Genomic DNA, 16463 nt, shown 5'->3' on the forward strand with positions numbered 1-16463 from the left:
GGGGGGGGGGGGGGACAAATTTATTGCTGAGGTCAGGCACTAAGGGCTGAAATCAGCAGTTATGCCAGCTGTACTGCAACTGTCCCCAGGTCTTTAGCAATAGCAAAACCCTCACAGCAATGAAGCAACAAGGGTCTTTCTCAGACTGTGGGAGCTCAGGCCCAGGTTCAGCCTTCGGGGCACTCGTCATGGTTGCAACTGCCAGTGGCATGTGGGCGCAGGCAGGATGACTTGGACCTGAGACTGGGGAGTGGCTCTGGGGGCTGTACAGGCCGAGGACGCTGGGGGGGAACAAAACCCTTGCAGACCAGCTTCCAGAGCTGGTTCAGAGAGGGTGGAAAAGATGATCCCTGCATGCTGGGATCTAGTGGCCCTTCCTCTGCGCTGCCCAGGGCTGGGGGCACAGGAGATGGATCATGAGAAGCTTCACTGAGGCTCAGAGGTCCAAGGGGGGCGGGTGGGCAGGGACACAGCCCCCACAGCTGAGGAAGTCAACTGACTTTATGGTTTGTCATAATCTACCCCATTCCTGCTAATGTCCCAGCTTTTAAAGGACCCTCTCTCCTTTTTCATGGTCTTGATGTCCCACCATTCAAATGATCTGTCCTCCTTCAAAGGTGCTGCCTGTTGCCCCTTCCTTGCGTTTCTGTTTCACAGCCTTGCAGACTGTTTTCAGGGCTCAAACCCTTAACTCAGGTGTAGAAATGACCGACACTGAAGTACTGCAGGCCCTATCAAGATACTCAAGAAGCCTAGATTGTGTTTGATGGCTCTGAATAAGAGAGGTGCATTTAACCAGGATGACTGCAGGACTGATGAAACTGGATTATTTATTTTTGCCTGGTTTGTGTTTTTCTTTTAAATTTGCTCTATAACCTAAGAAATAAGTGCACCTTCCAAAGAAGTTGCATTGTTTTTTACTTTGATCTTCAGTGGACTGATGCAGCACAAGGGCCCTAGCAGGTCAGTAAAGCTTCTAGGGTCTCTGTGACTGGAGGCAGACAAGGTTCCTTAGGTAAAAGCAATAGCTTTTATTAAACCAACTAAGTAGTTGGAAAAATTGTTTTTTGCAAGCTTTCGGGTGTTTGTGCCTGAAAGCTTGCAAAGAACAATTGTTCCAACTAAACAGTTGGTCTAATAAAAGGCATCACATTTACCCAAGGAACCTTGTCTGCCTATGCCCTTACAACCAACACCCCCGACACTCTGTAAATGGAGCAAACCTGCACCCACAGATGCAACCATACAATGATAGAGACGTGGGGCTGGAAGGGACCTCCAGAGGTCTAGTCTAGTCTAACCCCTGCCTGAGACAGGGCAATCCTTATCCAAACCAAAATGCCTTGCGTTCACCTCGCTGGGCTAACGAGAGCTCCACAAAAGCCTTTCAAAGGTTGCCTCACCAGCTCAGCTAAAGCAAACTAGTCACTCAACTGTGCACGCAAATGTGTTGCCCCAAGAAGAGCCACCTGCCCCACCCCACCAAACAGCATCCCAGAGAGGAAGGGACTTAGGTGCAGGAGCTTGTCTCTCTCAAAGGGGCCAAGCCCTGGTGGGGTGGAAATGGGCTCCTGGAAGCAGCTGCATCAGGAATGGGCTCCTTTGTTACTGGATTTCCCTATTTGCATGGCAGGGCTGGGGACTCCTCATGTCACGCAGAAGCAAACACAGCCCAGGGCAACAAAATGAGCACGTCCCCACCCTGGTGAGCCTCACAAAGCAGGTTGGCTTCTTCGTGCAGGGATTGGACTCAGTGAAGTACCAGGCAACATGTGCTTGTTTTGGGAGGTCCAGCACCCTGGGCTTGGCCCTCCTTCCCCACTCCCTGGCATTGCCGCTGACACCAAGGAAAAGCGGGGGTAGACCATTGCCCTGATCTGAATGAGCTATTTGCGTGGAGAGATAACCGTGCTTCCAGGTAGCAGAAAGCAGAAGCTTTCATCGGAAATGCTTCGAAAAACCCCAGCCTTGTGGCCATTTGCAGAGGCCAGCTCCCCCATGCTACAATTCAGGAACTACTTTACAATGACCACAAGTTCTTTCTGAGTTATGGGAACTGGCTCTGGCGGCAGCCAGGCCCCAGCACACGTTACATGCAGCCAGCTCCACGGGTCCAAGAGCCCCAGCTCCCAGCCCAGGCATCTCTCTCTCCTCCCATGAGCCTGCCTTGCTCTCCATCTCTCTGGGTTACTCTAGAGAGGTAGCGCCACCTCTTTCCATTCTTCTCCTTTCATTCTCTGGTTGCTTTGACAGGCACTTGCAGATTGCGCAGAGGTCTGCCCCATCTGGCTTTGCTTAATTTCAGCCCAAATGGCTCAAGAACGAGACTAGAGAAAAAAAAACATATCGTTCATCCAAATTCAAAGCACCTCCAGCTATCTTTCCGCTCACTGGCTCCAGAGCTGTCCTGCATCGAGGTGGGCAGGAAGCAGCTGTGCAACACATGCCTTTCACCTCCGTGGTGAAAACCCACCCAAACGTGGCCAACCTGGAAAAAAAAAAAAAATCGCCATGCCCAGATACTCCAGGGAAGCTGCTTTCTCCTCTGGGGCACAGGCAGGACAGAGCTGGGGATGGATCAATGCCCAGATGTGAAGGAGGCTGTTCTTTGCAGGCACCCACTTCCCTGTGGGGGAGCAGGGAGGTGTAGGGTGACCGAGGCAGGGCCTTGCAGGATGGTCTCATGTTTAAGGCCCCGGGGGACAGAGCCAGCCCATCCCATGGACAAACCGGGCAGGAGGATCAGAGGGGCAACATTTCCAGACCCAAGTGGCAGCTTCCAGGTGACCGAGGCAGTTAGCCAAGGGGTAGGAGAGCCAGGTGGCAAGACAGGAGGGGATGACAGGCTGGAGAACTAGGCCTGCCTGTCCCAGAGCTCCTGTCTGGCTGAGCAAGTCACTTAGGCCTGGATTTTTAAAGGGATTTAGGCACCCAACTCCCACTGGAGGGTAAAAATCTGCCCCTCAGGTTACACTCCTCAAGGGTCATCACCAGTGGTGTGGCCTGCGGTCTCCAGAGGCCTGGAGTCAGGCTGGGAGAAATGCTGGGGGGGGGTCTCAGCTGCAGCCGATGCCAACAGAAAAGGGGTATGCCAAGCACCGAAGTGTGCCAAGGCTCCGAGCGATCCCAAACCAGGCACCAAAAGCAGTGCAAACTTTTGACCTTTGTTTTCATGCCTCAGTTCCTCACGTGTGAAATGGGGAGAATCCCCCCTCTCCGTGCCCTCGTGCCAATCACTACTGCCTGCTCGTGAGGCTCTCGGCTGCCATTAGCACCACAGAAAAGCCAATAAGAAAAGAAGTCCAGACCACAGGTTGAACAGTGAAGGCCAAGCAAACGTGGGACAGCTTCACATGGAGCAGGCACAGGGCGTTCTGGGCAGGGGCTCAAACGCAGTAGCATGTAATTAAGGCTGTGTCATCACGCGTGTGCAAGAGGGGCACAGGCAACCCGAGGTCCGGCATTTCCTGACATTGGACTGCGTGACTTGGCAGCCTGAGTGGAGGGTGTTTAACATGCACACGTGTCATCCAACCCCAGGATCTTGCCCTGCCAGCACCTGTTACCCACCCTCCTGGTTGTGGACCAAGCACACACAACGCAGGTGTCCCTGCTATGAATGTGTGTAACAAGCCCTGTAACCACCCACCTCCAGACTCCTCTTGTCCATCTGCAGCCAAGCGTGGGCGACAAACGTGGTCAGGCACTGGTTCCCCTTAGACACGCTATAGTGCGCTGTGGGGCCTGGCACCCCACCCACCTCCCTGTGAACCTGGCCACTGAAAGGAAGGAGAACCACGCTGTTAGGAAGGGGCAAAGACAACCAGAAAGGGAGGCAAGTGGGGAGCTCCCTAAAGAGAGAAGGACACAGATTCCTGTCTCTGCAGGATGCTGGAGCCGCTGCAACCTCCATCGTTACTTTTACTGCGCTCTGCATCTCATCTGCAACCACCTAGTCGGCAGTCCTCGTGGCTAGGGGGGCTGCACTGCCCCAGGGGGGGACGGGGGACACCACTCAGCTGCTCCAACAATCACAAAGCCCTTCTCCTTCAGCCTCAGAGGAGCCACCACACACAGCAAGCTCTTGGCGATATGACCCACAGACAAGCAATTGCAATTCTCTCCAGAAGACATGTCATGCATGAATGCATGCATGTGCAGATGCACATATACATGTGTGCAGACTGCAACAGGAGGGAAAGGGCTGCCTGTTGACCTGTTAAACCACCAGCAAAGTCCTGAGGTCTCAAAAAGGGCTTCAAATCAGCTGAGAGAGTGCAACAAGCCAGCCTGGCTCATCCTAAAGCCATCGGTGGAATAGCCAGAGCTAGGAACCCTGCCCCTGAAGGCAGACACGCACACACACGTGTGACCCTGGTCCTTGGCCCCTTCAATGCATGCATGCACATGCGCGTGACCCTGGCCCTTGCCTCCCCAAGGCATGTGTGCACACGCACACTAAGGGCTCCAGTTCCTAAGCTCCTCAGTGACCTCTGATCCGATGCCCTCCTGCTCTGCGGCCCGAGGTTATCACAGCATCGCTCACCTTGGGACGCTGCAGCCGGCTCCTCCGATGAAGAGTGCTCAGCGAGTGCGTGGGATGGTCCGAGGGCCTGGGGCTGTGGGTCAGCTCCTTCTCCTTTGGGCAGCTAGGCCATGGCCTGGGTCTTAGCTCCCCCCAGGAAAGCTGGCAGGGCTCCTGCCCGACTTGGAGCCCGGGGCACCGTGGTTTAACATAAGACAGAAAAATCCTCCTTTCCTCTTGCCAGTGCCGTCTCCACTTTCCCACAGCTCTTCCCCTCCCTGGGCCTGGGTGAACCGGAGGCAGACACCCCGAGACAGACCTGGTGCAACTTAAACCTCCCCAAGGCCGTGTTCTCGGCCAGCTGCGCCGAATGCCCGGCTGGCAGTCTTCCCAGCACTGGGGCGGCACAGGTAGGCGGAGAAGGAGGCCACTCTTAGTGGCGTCAGCCAGCGTGCTGTCCCTGGGGAGGAGAAAAGAGGAAATGCCCCAGCAGTTCCCCCTGCTGATCAGCAAGGCACGACTGCACGGTCCAGCTGGCACCCGGGGACAGGGTGGGGAGCCATCCTGATCTCTCCTGGGCCAGGCCTGGCGTGCCCTTCTCCTGCAGACGCAGGGACCAGCTCTGCGGGGATGCTGCCCGGAGGCGGTGGGCGGCAGGCGGGAGCTGGGGAGAGGCGGTTACTGGGGTCACGAGCAGATGAGGCACCAGCCGGGGTGAGGAGTCACCCCAGCTAGAAGCTGCTGATGGGGCAGGTGAGGCAGGGATGCCCCAAGAGACGCGAAGGGAAGGGGAAAGTGGAGAGGCATTACCCCAGCGCGGTCTCTCCGCTGGGGTCTGCAGAAGTTTCCCAGAGGCCAGATGCTGCAGAAGCAGCAGGAAGGGCGGTGAAGACGCAGGGGTGTTTCTGAGGAAGTGAGCCGGAGGCGTAGGCAGCACGGTGGGGAGGGCGTAGCTGAGGCTTTGGCAGCGCCTGGGGAGCCTAGTGAGGACCCCTCTGCGGGGAGCCTGGGCTGAGCCCTGTCGCAGTGCTGGGGGAAGAGAGGGGCCTGCATAAAAACCACAGAGCCCTGCAAGCCTGGGCAACTCACAGAGCAGGCCAGGGCAGAGGAGAGCGGGGCACCTTCCCACTCCCTGGCCGGGACTCTGAGGTCCGGCGTCTTGCCTCACACAGCTTCAGACCGGGTCCCCCCAACCTCCCCGCGGGCACTTTTCAAGCCTAGCATTTAGCAAGCCCCAGGCTGAGCCAGCTCCCCAGAGGCAGGCAGCAGTTGCCCCGCAGCAAGCGCCACGTCCGGGCAGTTCCCCTGCGGCTGTGCCAGCTGGAGCACCGTGCAGGCGGCTCCAACCGCAACCAGGCGCCGCGCCACGCCGCACCGGGACAGGCCTGATGGCCGCAAGGGGACTCGCCAGGCCCAGCCTTGGTCCTCGCAGTGCTCCCAGCAAAGCAGCAGCACCATGTCCCCCCAGGTGTGGGCTATTTAGCACAGGGTGGGTTAATTAGGCCAGCTAAGCAGCCTGCCCACAGGTGCTTCTGGGTTAGGATGCAGCCTGCCCAGATAGGCAAGATGTGCTTGAGTGCCTGAGCAGGGCTGGGACTAGATCCCACCCCAGTCCTGTCCCTCCTGACTTTCCTACTGTGCCATGGTACCTGCTAAGGAGTCCCTGCCTGGCATCGGGGGTGCACAGGGAGAGTTAGACAAGCTGCCAGCCTCGCACTGGTGGGGCTGTGCTTGTTCCCAGCCTCTCCCAGTGGGAGTCAACTCCTGTCGGTGAGGAGGGGGGCACAGAGACCCCTTCACCTCCACTCCCTCTCCACTGTGCTGGGTCTCCAGTGGGGCTACCCAATGCACAGGGCCCCTCTCCCAAACCTCACCCGGCCCCTGCCACAAGAAATGCTCACGATTCCCTTGTCCCGAGCGAGCCCCGAATGGCTGGAAGAGGGCACAGCTCTGCACGCCCGGCTGCAGCCACGGCCCTCGCTTGACAGACAGCACCGGGGCAGAGCCGGGACCAGCCAGGAAGGCGTGAGCCTGGGCGTGCCGCACACCCTGCCCCGGCAATGGTGTCTTGGTTGCTTGCTCAGCTGCATTGGCATATCACAAGCTTGGAGAAATAACTGGGACCCCTTCCCCCTGCCTGGCCCGGCCGGGAGGGCCCAGCAGGACCCCGTCAGCTGCAGGATGGCAGCCAGGACCAGGGTGAGGGGGAGGTCCCATGGGCAGGGGGTGCTTACCAGGGTTGCATGCTGAGCTCGGGCCCAGGGGCCACAACACTCTGGACCCAGGGCCCATATTTCCAGTCTGGGCCCTGCGCAGGGAGCAGGTGCGGGGCAGTTTCAGGGGGTCCAGCACCTTTGAGACTCTTTGCCACCCTGCCCAGCAATTCAACCCACCTATCTCTCACACTGGGTCCCAGCATTAGGGCCCCCAAACCCTTCCCCATGGCGCAAATGAGAAGTGGGGGGGGGGGCTTTGGTGCGGAGTCAGGGAAGGGGCCAGGCCAATGCCAGGAGCTTCCCCTCAGGCAGTGCCAGATGCTGCAGCCGGCCTGGAGCTGCTCGCAGCGGTCTCCAGTGCTGGTATGCCCATGCGACGTCAGTGCATCAAGATAGAAACTTCCCCTTTGTTTCCCCGGCCCCTCAGAGGTGTGGAGGTAGGTTTCCTCCTCCACGGAAAAGGAAACCCGTGGTTCGGGTTTGGCTGTGGGTCGGGCCAAGGCTGCGAGACCGTTGCCTTCCCACCCCTGGCAGGGCAGGCCTAGGTGTGGGAGCACTAATGCAGGTGTTGCCTCCCCCAGAGCCAGGCCGGGCATGGGGGGCTGGCAGTGGCTGCCCATCAGTGCCACCCAGTGCCAAGGTGGGAAGCATGGCTGGGGGCTCCCAGAGCCCCGCATCCCAGCTCTACCCACTGCACCACACTGCCTCCCTGCCCAGGAGCGGGGTCTCCCTGATGACAGCCCTGCAGCTGCACTGACTCGCACAGCCGCAACCCCGGGGCAGCCCGGCCCCCCTCGCCGGGCATGAGCTTCCTCTTGGGCAATGCAAATGGCACCACTGTTTGCGGCTCACAACCCATCGCCCCGCAAGCAGACGGCCTGAGCTGGCTCTTGCTGGATACATCAGGTAGGGAGGGTCCCCTGGAGCCTCTTCCAACTCAGGGCACCAAAGCCCCAGAAACCTGCCCCTGCCCAGCCCAGGGAGGGGACATGGGGTCCGTTTCCTCCCTCCAGAGCTGCACGGGGTCACATCTGGCAGGGCAGAGCAGCTCCCTGGTGCCCGCCGCGGTAGCCAAGGCTGCCCTAAAGCCCTTGGCATCTCCCGGCCTGGTTAGGGAGGCGTCGCGGGGGGTCGGCGGGTTCCTCATTGCCCAGACCCAGCCGGGCCGTGGCTGCCGCAATCGTCCACGGGGCCAGCAGATGGCAGCTGTGCACCGTGGCATGGCGCCACCCAGCCTGGCACAGCCACCGCTTGTCCAGCTCCGGCTCCTGCTCCCAGCTCTGCTGGAAAGAGGACAAGCTCCTCATCGCTGCACAGGGCTCGCTCGTGCCAGCCTGGGCCATGCTGGTCCCTGAGCTGAGCCTTCTCCCCGGTTGCTGCTGCCGGAGCCCAGAGACTTGCAAGCCTGTAAAAGCTGCCAGGGGCTGGGTCTGTCTTGCCCAGGCTCTTGTGTCACAGGGCAGCAGAGAGCGGAGGCTGGTGGGGAGAGAGAGCTGGGTCTGACTCCCCCTGCTCCTCTTCCACTTGCAGCCTCCAGCATTTAGGGTCCAGGCCACAAGAGCCCCCTGCACTTGCCCCGGGCAGACCCCGCTGCCTGAGGCAGGAGGAGGGTGCAGCTCCCAGCCCAGTGCAGAGCAGGTCGCTCCCTCCACCAGCCCCAGCCTGCAGAGACGACATCCCTGGTCCCACAAAGGAGACGTTCCCCCTCGGCCCCCTCTCGCCTCCCTGGCTGGCCTGCGTAGCACTCCGCACCCGCCTGCCAGCCCCGGACTTTAATTGCATGCAGCATCAATGGTCACACATGTCAGTGCCACCCCAGGGGCTCTGGGCTCCCCTCAAGGGGGGGTGCGAGGGAATCCAATTAGCGCTAACAAGAGCCGCCTGCCTGCACAGAGCAGCTGCCCCCTCCTGCAGCCTCCCCCCACGGCCCCTGGAACAAGAGTGGCAGCTCCAGCCGGCCCCTTCCTCCCTCCCAACCTGAGATCCTCACGGGCTCCTGCCGCGTCAGGGAAGGGCTACGGCTCCCTGTCCTTGTCCTTGATGGCAGACAGTGCAAGGGAGAGAGCAGGCAGCATCACAGGAGCTGCGAGGTTAAAGGCCTGGGCAGCCTCAGGCGGAAGGGGGGTGCAGGCCGGTGCCACCTGGGATGCTCGGGGGTTCAGCCTCCCATAAGCAGGCAGGGGCAGGGTCCCCCTTCATAGGTAGTTGTCCTCCTCATCCTCATCCTCATCCTCATCCCCGTCCTCGTCCTCGCCATCGCCCTGGTCGCGTGCCAGGGCCTCGATGTCGTGCGTGATGTCTGTGATGCGGCGGTTGAAAGACTCGGCCTCGGAGCGCAGGGACCAGCTGTCGTAGCTGCGCACGGCCGAGGCCGACGTGTTGCTCATGCTGCGCTTGATGCGCCCAAAGCTGTCGGTCAGGATGCCCCCGTCCCGGATGCCGATGCTCTCCAGGAAGCCCTCGAAGTAGCCGATGTCCTGGTCAGGGATGAAGGGCCGCATGCCTGGGCACGCGGGGAGCTGTCAGGCATGGGCTGGGCCTGGGGGGAGCTCCACGCTGCAGGGGTCCAGGAAGCCCGGTCCGGCCAGGGGGAAGGGCACAGACCCAGCTCCATCCGAGAGCCCCCAAGGGTGCCTGGACACTCACCCAGGAGCAGGAACTTGCGCTTGTCCCCGTAGAGCTGCAGGAGGTCGGCGCAGTACTCCTGCACGGCCATGCCCAGGCGATACTCCCGCAGCAGCAGCGCGAACTGCTGGATCTCCGGGGGAGACAGCTTGTTCCGCAGCTGCAGGGCAGAGACACCGGCAGGGTTGGAGGCATCCCCGGAGAAGGGCCCTGGCCTTGCCCAGGCTCCGGGGCAGTCGGGGAGCGCCGCGATCCCTACCGTGATCATGTAGTCCTGCAGCTGCTCCAGCCCCACGCTGCTCTGGTCGCTCCCGCTGCAAGCCGTGGCCAGGCTGTGATGCGACTGCCGGAAGGAGGGCGAGGACGTCCCACTGTAGTAGGCTTCAAAGGTCTCGTGGGACCCGTTGCTGGAGGCCGAAGGGATGGAGATCAGCCGGGGACCCCGACCCACCACACTGCCGCTGAGCTTGCTTTGAAGACCAGACGTGCCCCAGCCCACGCCAGCCATGCAGGAAGCCCCTGCCAGCTGGGCACCGTGGCACCCGGGCTCGCCCCTTTGCAAGTAAGCCAGTAAATGAACGTGCGGCCATGCCTGGCTTTGGACACGAGGGAGGGTTTACTGGCCTGCTGCTTACTGACCTGTCTGTCGGTGGGGAGAAGGGGACAGTTTAAGTCCCTCTTCTGACCCTAAGGGCAAGGGCAGCCCCTGGAGGGAGCACCCAGCAATGCATGCTGGGACTGAGGAGGAACTCCTCCCGCTGCCAGCAGTAGGAGGCTATTATTCTCTGGCAGACCAGCCTGCAGCCGGGGCTGGGAAGCAGGCTGTTCCCAGCAGCTGGATGCAGAGCACCTCCATGAGTTTATGCCTGCGTGGGGGGCAGCGGGGGCTGCAGCCAGGGGCTGAGGAGGGGGATTTAGACACGAGAGTGCAGAACGTACAAGGAGCTGCAGCAGCTGAAGTCTGCATCGTAGCTGTACGTCCCGTCGGTGCGGCAGCTCTCGCCTGGGGAGGAAGCCCGAGGGTGAGGGGAGGCGCCAGCCCCATGTCTGGGCCCGCACTCCAGCCACCGCTGCCTCCCCCCAGTTAGGCAAGAACAAACCAGACCATTGCCTGGGGTCCAAATACTGGCCCACCGCACCTCCCGGGTCACCCTCCCGGACCCCCGCCCTGGCCGGGCCCCTGGTTACATACTGCGGCTGTACAGCCAGGGGCGCTCGGGCGTGGAGGTGTAGTGGTAGCCGGCCCGGTCCACGCACTCGATGCTCTGGTCGCCGTAGATGATCTGGAAGACCTGGCAGATGAGCGCGCAGGACTCCTCCGCCGCGTCCTGCGCCGGGAGAGAGCACGGGGTCAGCAAGCCGGCGGTGGGGGCTGCCCAGCCAGGGGGCCGCGTCCACAGCCACTCACCCGGTTGGCCACGGCCAGGATGACGAGGTTGCAGTAGGCCTCAGGGCTGGTCTCCTGGGGCTCCAGCGGGTTGCCCCCGGCGTGCCGGCGCTCCCAGCTGCCCCCTGCCTTGCCCCGCTCCCAGCTCCCGCTGTAGGTCTGCCGGCGCTCCCAGCTCCCGCCGTGGGTCTGCCGGCGCTCCCAGCTCCCGAAGGGCCGGGTGCCACACCGCTTGTCCCAGCTGCCACCGGCCGGCTTGCGCTCCAGGCTGCCGCCCCCACCCGGCTTGCCCTCCTGCCCACCCCGGGCCATCTTCCAGTCCAGGCTGCAGATGGTGTGCCGGCGCTCCATGGTGCCGCCCCCCGGCCGCTTCTCCGCGGCCCCTCCTGGGAACTTCTTCTCCAGGATGCCCCCCGGGTACACGTCCAGGCTGCCCCCAGCTGGCACCGGGTCCACACCCAGACCTACAAGAGACGAGAGGAGAGACCCGGGCTTAGCAGCCTCCACGCCAGGAGCAGGAACCTCGTGTGCTGATGCTGGGGAGCGGGTCCCAATCCTGGCACTGCATCCTGCTCCCAACTCACTCTGACCCTTGGGGAGACGGGCTCCTCTTGCCTCCCCAGCTCTGGCCAGGCACTTCAATCGGTGTGGGTGCCAAAACTGCCCGCTCCCACAGGTCCTGGGACCCTAGGCTCAGTGGCTTTTTGGGCACAGACTGCTGCAAGGCCCCTGTCCCAGGTCTGTCCCAGCCTGGGACGGAGCGGCAGGGGAAGGAACCATCCTCCCAAGGCCACACAGAGGGGCCGGGGTCCATGGGGCTGGGGGTGGTGGGGAGAGGGGCCCGTGCACCTGTTTTCAGCACGAGGAGGTGCAAGGCGTCGTCCCGCAGGTAAGAAGCGGCCGCGATCTCGTGGGTGGGGATGCGGAGGATGAGCTCCTCGTTGTCTCTCCAGGTGAGCAGCAGGCAGCGGGCGGACAGGCTCAGGATGCTGTCCTGCTCCGGCGTGGTCTTCAGCGGCAGCTCCTTCAGCTGCTGCAAGGGGCACGGGAGGTTTGGGGGTGCTGGGTGGGCTGGGACCCGGCTGGCCACGATGGAGCCAGTGACCAGGGGCATGGGGGGAGGAAGCTCATGCTGGTAGATGGCTGCCCTTCTCGCCTCTCTGCAAGCTGCAGGGCCTGTGCCTGGGCCCTTTGTGCCCACAGCAGCCTAGGCACCTCTCCTCCCTACCCACCAAGGGGCACGGGCCCCCACATCTTCTGCCGACACCCTCTTACCCTGGCTGTGTCCAGCAGCTGCAGCAGCTCATCCCGGCTGGAGGGGTTCAGAGAGGAGGTCACCCACGTCAAGTGGCCTAGAAACTGAAGTAAGACTGCTGCAGGGGGGTGGCTCCAGGTCCTGCCGCCTCTGGGCCTGAAGCAGACAAGCCCTGGGCCCAGGGGAGCCGGGGCTCCCAGGTCATTGGGAAGTGGCTTTGGGATGCAGGGTCCAATGGTTAGAGCACTGCCCAGGGTGTGGGAAGCTCCAGTCGGTGCTCCGCCACAGCCTCCTTTGTGACCCTAGCCCCATCACTTTGCCCCTCAGAGCCCCGCATGCCACAGCCGGGGTTCACAGCCTGGGGGGCTGCAGCCAGATGTGCCCTGTCTCTGGGGCCAGGCCGGAGGGAGACAGTTCCCCCGGTGCCCCAAGGCCCCAGCACCGCCTGCACCCGGCCCCCCAACCCGCTCACCTTCGCCTCCTTCTCCACGTAGTCGTGCAGGAGGATTTGGGGGTCGATGAGGTAATCCGGGGGGTAGAGGGGGACTGAGTGCAGCGGGCGGCGGTAGAAGCTGCTCCGGAGCGCCTGCCGGCGAGCAGCTTTGGGGAAAACCAGCCGCTTGATGGGCGACACGAACCCCTGCAGGGAAAGGGGGGCTGAGGAGCAGACGGGGGCTGGGGGCACGTGCAGCCTGCTATGTGCTGCAATGCAAACCGCCCGCTGTCTCATGAGAGCGGAGCTCCCCACGGGCCGCGGGCAGGGTACCAGGGATCACTGCCACCAGGACCCTTGCTCTCATCCTGCTTGGGCAGGAGGGCACGCAGCAGACTCAGTGGAGAGGTGCTGAGCCCCGAGTGCACCCCAGCTGCTGGTGGGTGACAAATGCCCGAGCGGGGGGAAACCCAGGCATGAGCTGGAAATCACAGAGATGCCGAGAGCCCCGGGGGCCAGGACAGGCCAAGGCGATGGCTCGGCGGACACGGGGCACCGGGCTCTGAGCCGCCGGCCGGCCGGCCGGTCCCTGCCGCACGGCTCAGCGTCAGCCCTGCCTCCCAGTGCTCCCAGCCCTCGGCCTCCACAATGCCCTGGGGCAAGGGGGGGTGGGGTGGCCCTAATGCCACCCTCCCCCCAGGGCCTGGACTCCCTGCCAAGGTGGGCCCAGACTTGTGGGGGGGCTGGAGCCTGCCCCTGAGCTCTGTGGCTGCACCAAGTGGCCAGCTGACCCCTGGGAAAGGTGCGGGGGTGGGGGGGAGGCACTGACCAGCTGCCCCCTCCCTGCACCCTCTTTGTGTCCACCCACCTGCTCCTCTCCATGCACATGCATGACCTCTGTCTCAGGTCCAGGCGGGCAGCGCCGCTGTGCCCCATGCAATGCCCTTCCCCAGGGACCCGCCTGCCCCCTTCTCCCTTGCGCTCACGCCCCGTCACCCCGATGTGGTGGGAGCGCTTCGGCCTGGTGTCTACATACCCTCTTCCCCTTCTTGGCCTCTGCATACTCCATGTCCTGATCCTGCGCCGCTCCCGTCCCAGCACAGGCGGTATTTCCCTCTGCCTTCAGCTCCTTTGTTATTTTCCTGTGTCGGAAACTGCACCGGCCACCGCCCTGGTGCGAGTTCCTGCCCCTCCTGGGAGCGATAAGTGGATGGGCTGGGGCTCCGGAGTGGGTCACCCCCGCTGCCCCCTCCAGCCTCTGCCCAGCTCCGGGCCCTGGTCTGTCTCCACGCCGTGGCTGCCAATTTGGTGCCCCCCTCCAACCTGCGTGTGTGTCTATCTCATGCATGCGCCTCTTAGGCACTGGGCAGGGCTTTGCTTGCCTTGTTGAACCATCGCACCTCAGGACTCACGGCCCAAGAGGATGCTCCCATGCAGCGGGTCTGCCAGGGCCACCTTGAAAGGCAAAGCCTCCCGACCCGCATCCCACCACCCCCTTGTCTGCAGCCCCTCGTGGTGCTCGCCGGTCCCCCATACGCTCGCATGCTGGAGCAAAGGCCTGGCACGGAGGCTACGCCAGAGCTCGTGCGCATGCTGGGAGCTGCGGGTCCGAGCAGCATGGAGCTGGGGCACAGGGCTGCAGCTGCCTGGAGATGTCCTCTTCCCCTGGCTCCCAGCACGGCCGCTTCCCCCTCCAGCCTTGGTGGTGAGTGATGGGCAGGAAGGGACACGCTCAGGGGAGCTTATTAATCCTGGGAGCCAGGAGCCTCCAGGGGCTGCCGAACACCGTCCTTTTCTCCGAGACGAGACGGGTGTGAAGGTCACTTGTTACCAGCCGGGGCTGGGGGCAGCTGTCGAAGATCCATCCCCTCTCAGCAGATCCAGTGTCACGTCTGGTGCCCAACGCATGAAAGCAGACCTAATGCACCCTCTCCCGGTGCCACCCCCCGACACGTCCATCAGGCAGGGGTGGGGTGGTTGTGGGGTGCAGCAAGGACAAGGCCTGCCGCGGGGTTTATTGAAATGACTTTAATATCTCATGTTGCAGCAAAATTAAAAATATACAAAAAGTTTGTGGTATACAAAAAAGTCTCAGTACAGAACCATGGGCTCCTCCCGCCCGGCCCGGCCCGGCCCGGCCCGGCCCGTCCTGCCTCGCCACGCCACGCCACGCCACACTGCGCCACACCGGCCAGAAGGAAGAAGATGGTGGCACGCACAGTATTTACAGTCCGTGACCGTGACCGCAGGGCATCCAGATCCTGGCGGGAGGGTGCGGGGTGGAGACGTCTCCCAGAGACCGGCTCAAGGCAAGCGGAAGTGGCCCGTGGGGCTGCACGGCATGCAGCTCGAACCCCGGGAGTCAGCAGCCAGCCGCCCCCGTGGAGCTCCCCGCCGAGACAGAGAGAGCCGCCCGGCCCCTGGCCCAGCTCCCCGAGTGCTGGGGGCAGCATGGCCTCACCCCCGCGGCACCACCAGACCCTGGAGCTTGGATCGGACCCGAACGGCCCGACCCCACCGAGCCACGGGCCGAACTTGAGTCTGAGCTGGGGCCTGGATTTGGCTGGGGCCCCTTCATCCGGGCTCTGGATACTCCCCTTCCCCCTCAGGGTCCCACTCTCCTCCCTGCCTCTCCTTGCCCCCGGGGGCAATGCGATGGCACGGATGAGGATCCCCACCACTGCCTTTCCACCCTGGGGGTGGTCCCCAGCCCTTTCGAGAGTTCAGCGACGGCTACAGAGGATGCACGCGTCCCATCCTGGCGTGGGGCTCGGATCCACAGAGACCCGCCTGGCTCCCCTGGACCTCGTCTCCCCTGCCCCGGCGCCTTGAGAGGCAGACGGACGTGAGCGTGGGAGGGAATCACCTGCCAGGGAAGGGGAGAAGAGCTGGGGCAGCTCGGCTTGTCTGCCCCCTCCTGGGTCTGCCCCCCGGCATCCAGCCGCTGACTAGCTTTAAGATTATTGCAGGTGCGATGAGGTTCCCCTCTCCCAGGGCGGCCGGGAGGCTGAGAACACCGTGGCTAGAGTGCATAGAAGATTGGCCCTTGGGTCAGCGGGTGCCCGTGCCCACTCTTCCCCGAGAAGACTCGTCTGTGGCATCACGTGCCTGTGGCTCAGGATGCAGACAGACCTGCCCATCCCTCCCCTCAAGGTCATGGCTGAGCCCGGGCAGGATCCCCCCGGCCGTGCCTCAGCCTGCCTGAGACCATCGTGCCCTCTGCAACAGCTATACGCCAGCTCTGTTCAGGGGGGGTCCTAATCCTGGCAAACCAAGGGGTATCACTGGGAAGCTGCGACCCACCCTCTGCCCCCCTGTGCCAGCCAGAAGCCGGGAAGGCCAGAGCTCAGGTCACGTGCACCGGACCGGGCCGCATCACAGAGCGCCGCTGAACACGCGTGCACCTGCACACACACGCACGCACATGCACGCTCCGGCACAGAGCAGAACGCCCTGCACTTGTCCACACGCACCCAGCACAAGCCCAGGGCAGCCCTGGACCCCATCCACAGCAACACTGCTGTCCCACCGGTGCAGCAACACCGCCCTGACAGGCCTCTGGGACACCCCCTCCATCTCAGCGAGGGACCGCAGGCCCCGCTGGCCTCGTGACATAGCACCTGGAGGCTCCGAGTCGCTGGCTGCTGCCGACACCCTCCGTCCACCACCTGCACCTGCCTGCACAGCCCAGCGTGTCCTGGGACCTGCCCCATCCATGCTCCAGCTGGCACGGAGCTTTTGGCACTGCAGTTCCCTCCCGCCTGGCTCTGAATTTGCTCCAGGGCCTGCTGCCTGAGCCCAGGCGATGGGGCAGGGAGGCTGCCCCAGGGGAAGAGAGGGAGGAGGCGTGTTGGGGGGAAATCACCAGGGCAATGTGCAGCTTGCTCAGCCCCTTCCTTTCTCCGAAGCCCGGGAAGCCCGGGCTGGGCAGGGCAGGGCAGGGCGTGCCAGGAGCCCGCATCCGTGACACGCCAACAGCACGAAGCCGAGGCGTGAAGTGAGAACGCGGCTCAGCCCTTGGC

At 62.8% G+C, this 16463-nt stretch overlaps 2 protein-coding genes across 2 annotated transcripts in view; both read right to left on the minus strand.

Moving 5' to 3' along the window:
* Positions 1 to 5051, minus strand: part of HCK (HCK proto-oncogene, Src family tyrosine kinase) — a 20024-nt gene extending 14973 nt beyond the window's left edge. The window contains exon 1 of the mRNA XM_019509975.1: positions 4547 to 5051. The gene's annotated coding sequence lies outside the window, so the exon portion shown is untranslated. The remainder of the gene's footprint in view (positions 1 to 4546) is intronic.
* A 3447-nt stretch (positions 5052 to 8498) lies between these two features.
* CCM2L (CCM2 like scaffolding protein) lies at positions 8499 to 13581 on the minus strand. The gene is made up of 10 exons (XM_019509978.1): positions 13478 to 13581; positions 12481 to 12648; positions 12029 to 12112; positions 11603 to 11786; positions 10775 to 11217; positions 10559 to 10694; positions 10306 to 10369; positions 9626 to 9773; positions 9388 to 9526; positions 8499 to 9244 (listed from the first exon to the last, which is right to left on the minus strand). Exons 1-10 carry the CDS (start codon positions 13508 to 13510, stop codon positions 8937 to 8939), a joined length of 1707 nt encoding a protein of 568 aa, XP_019365523.1. The 5' UTR covers positions 13511 to 13581; the 3' UTR covers positions 8499 to 8936.
* Between the last annotated feature and the right edge of the window lie 2882 nt (positions 13582 to 16463).

This window comes from Gavialis gangeticus, unplaced genomic scaffold, assembly GCF_001723915.1.
Source record: "Gavialis gangeticus isolate Ggan-Ray unplaced genomic scaffold, GavGan_comp1, whole genome shotgun sequence".
NCBI classification, from domain to species: domain Eukaryota; kingdom Metazoa; phylum Chordata; order Crocodylia; family Gavialidae; genus Gavialis; species Gavialis gangeticus.

Bases quoted from the DNA above. Each gene is read 5' to 3' on its own strand.
- CCM2L (XM_019509978.1), bottom strand. From the start codon at position 13,510: ATGGAGTATGCAGAGGCCAAGAAGGGGAAGAGG. The intron at 12,649-13,477 runs GTATGTAGACAC...CTTTCCCTGCAG, and splicing joins AGGCCAAGAAGGGGAAGAGG to GGGTTCGTGTCGCCCATCAA. The intron at 11,218-11,602 runs GTGCACGGGCCC...CGTCTCTTGTAG, and splicing joins CCTCCTCGTGCTGAAAACAG to GTCTGGGTGTGGACCCGGTG.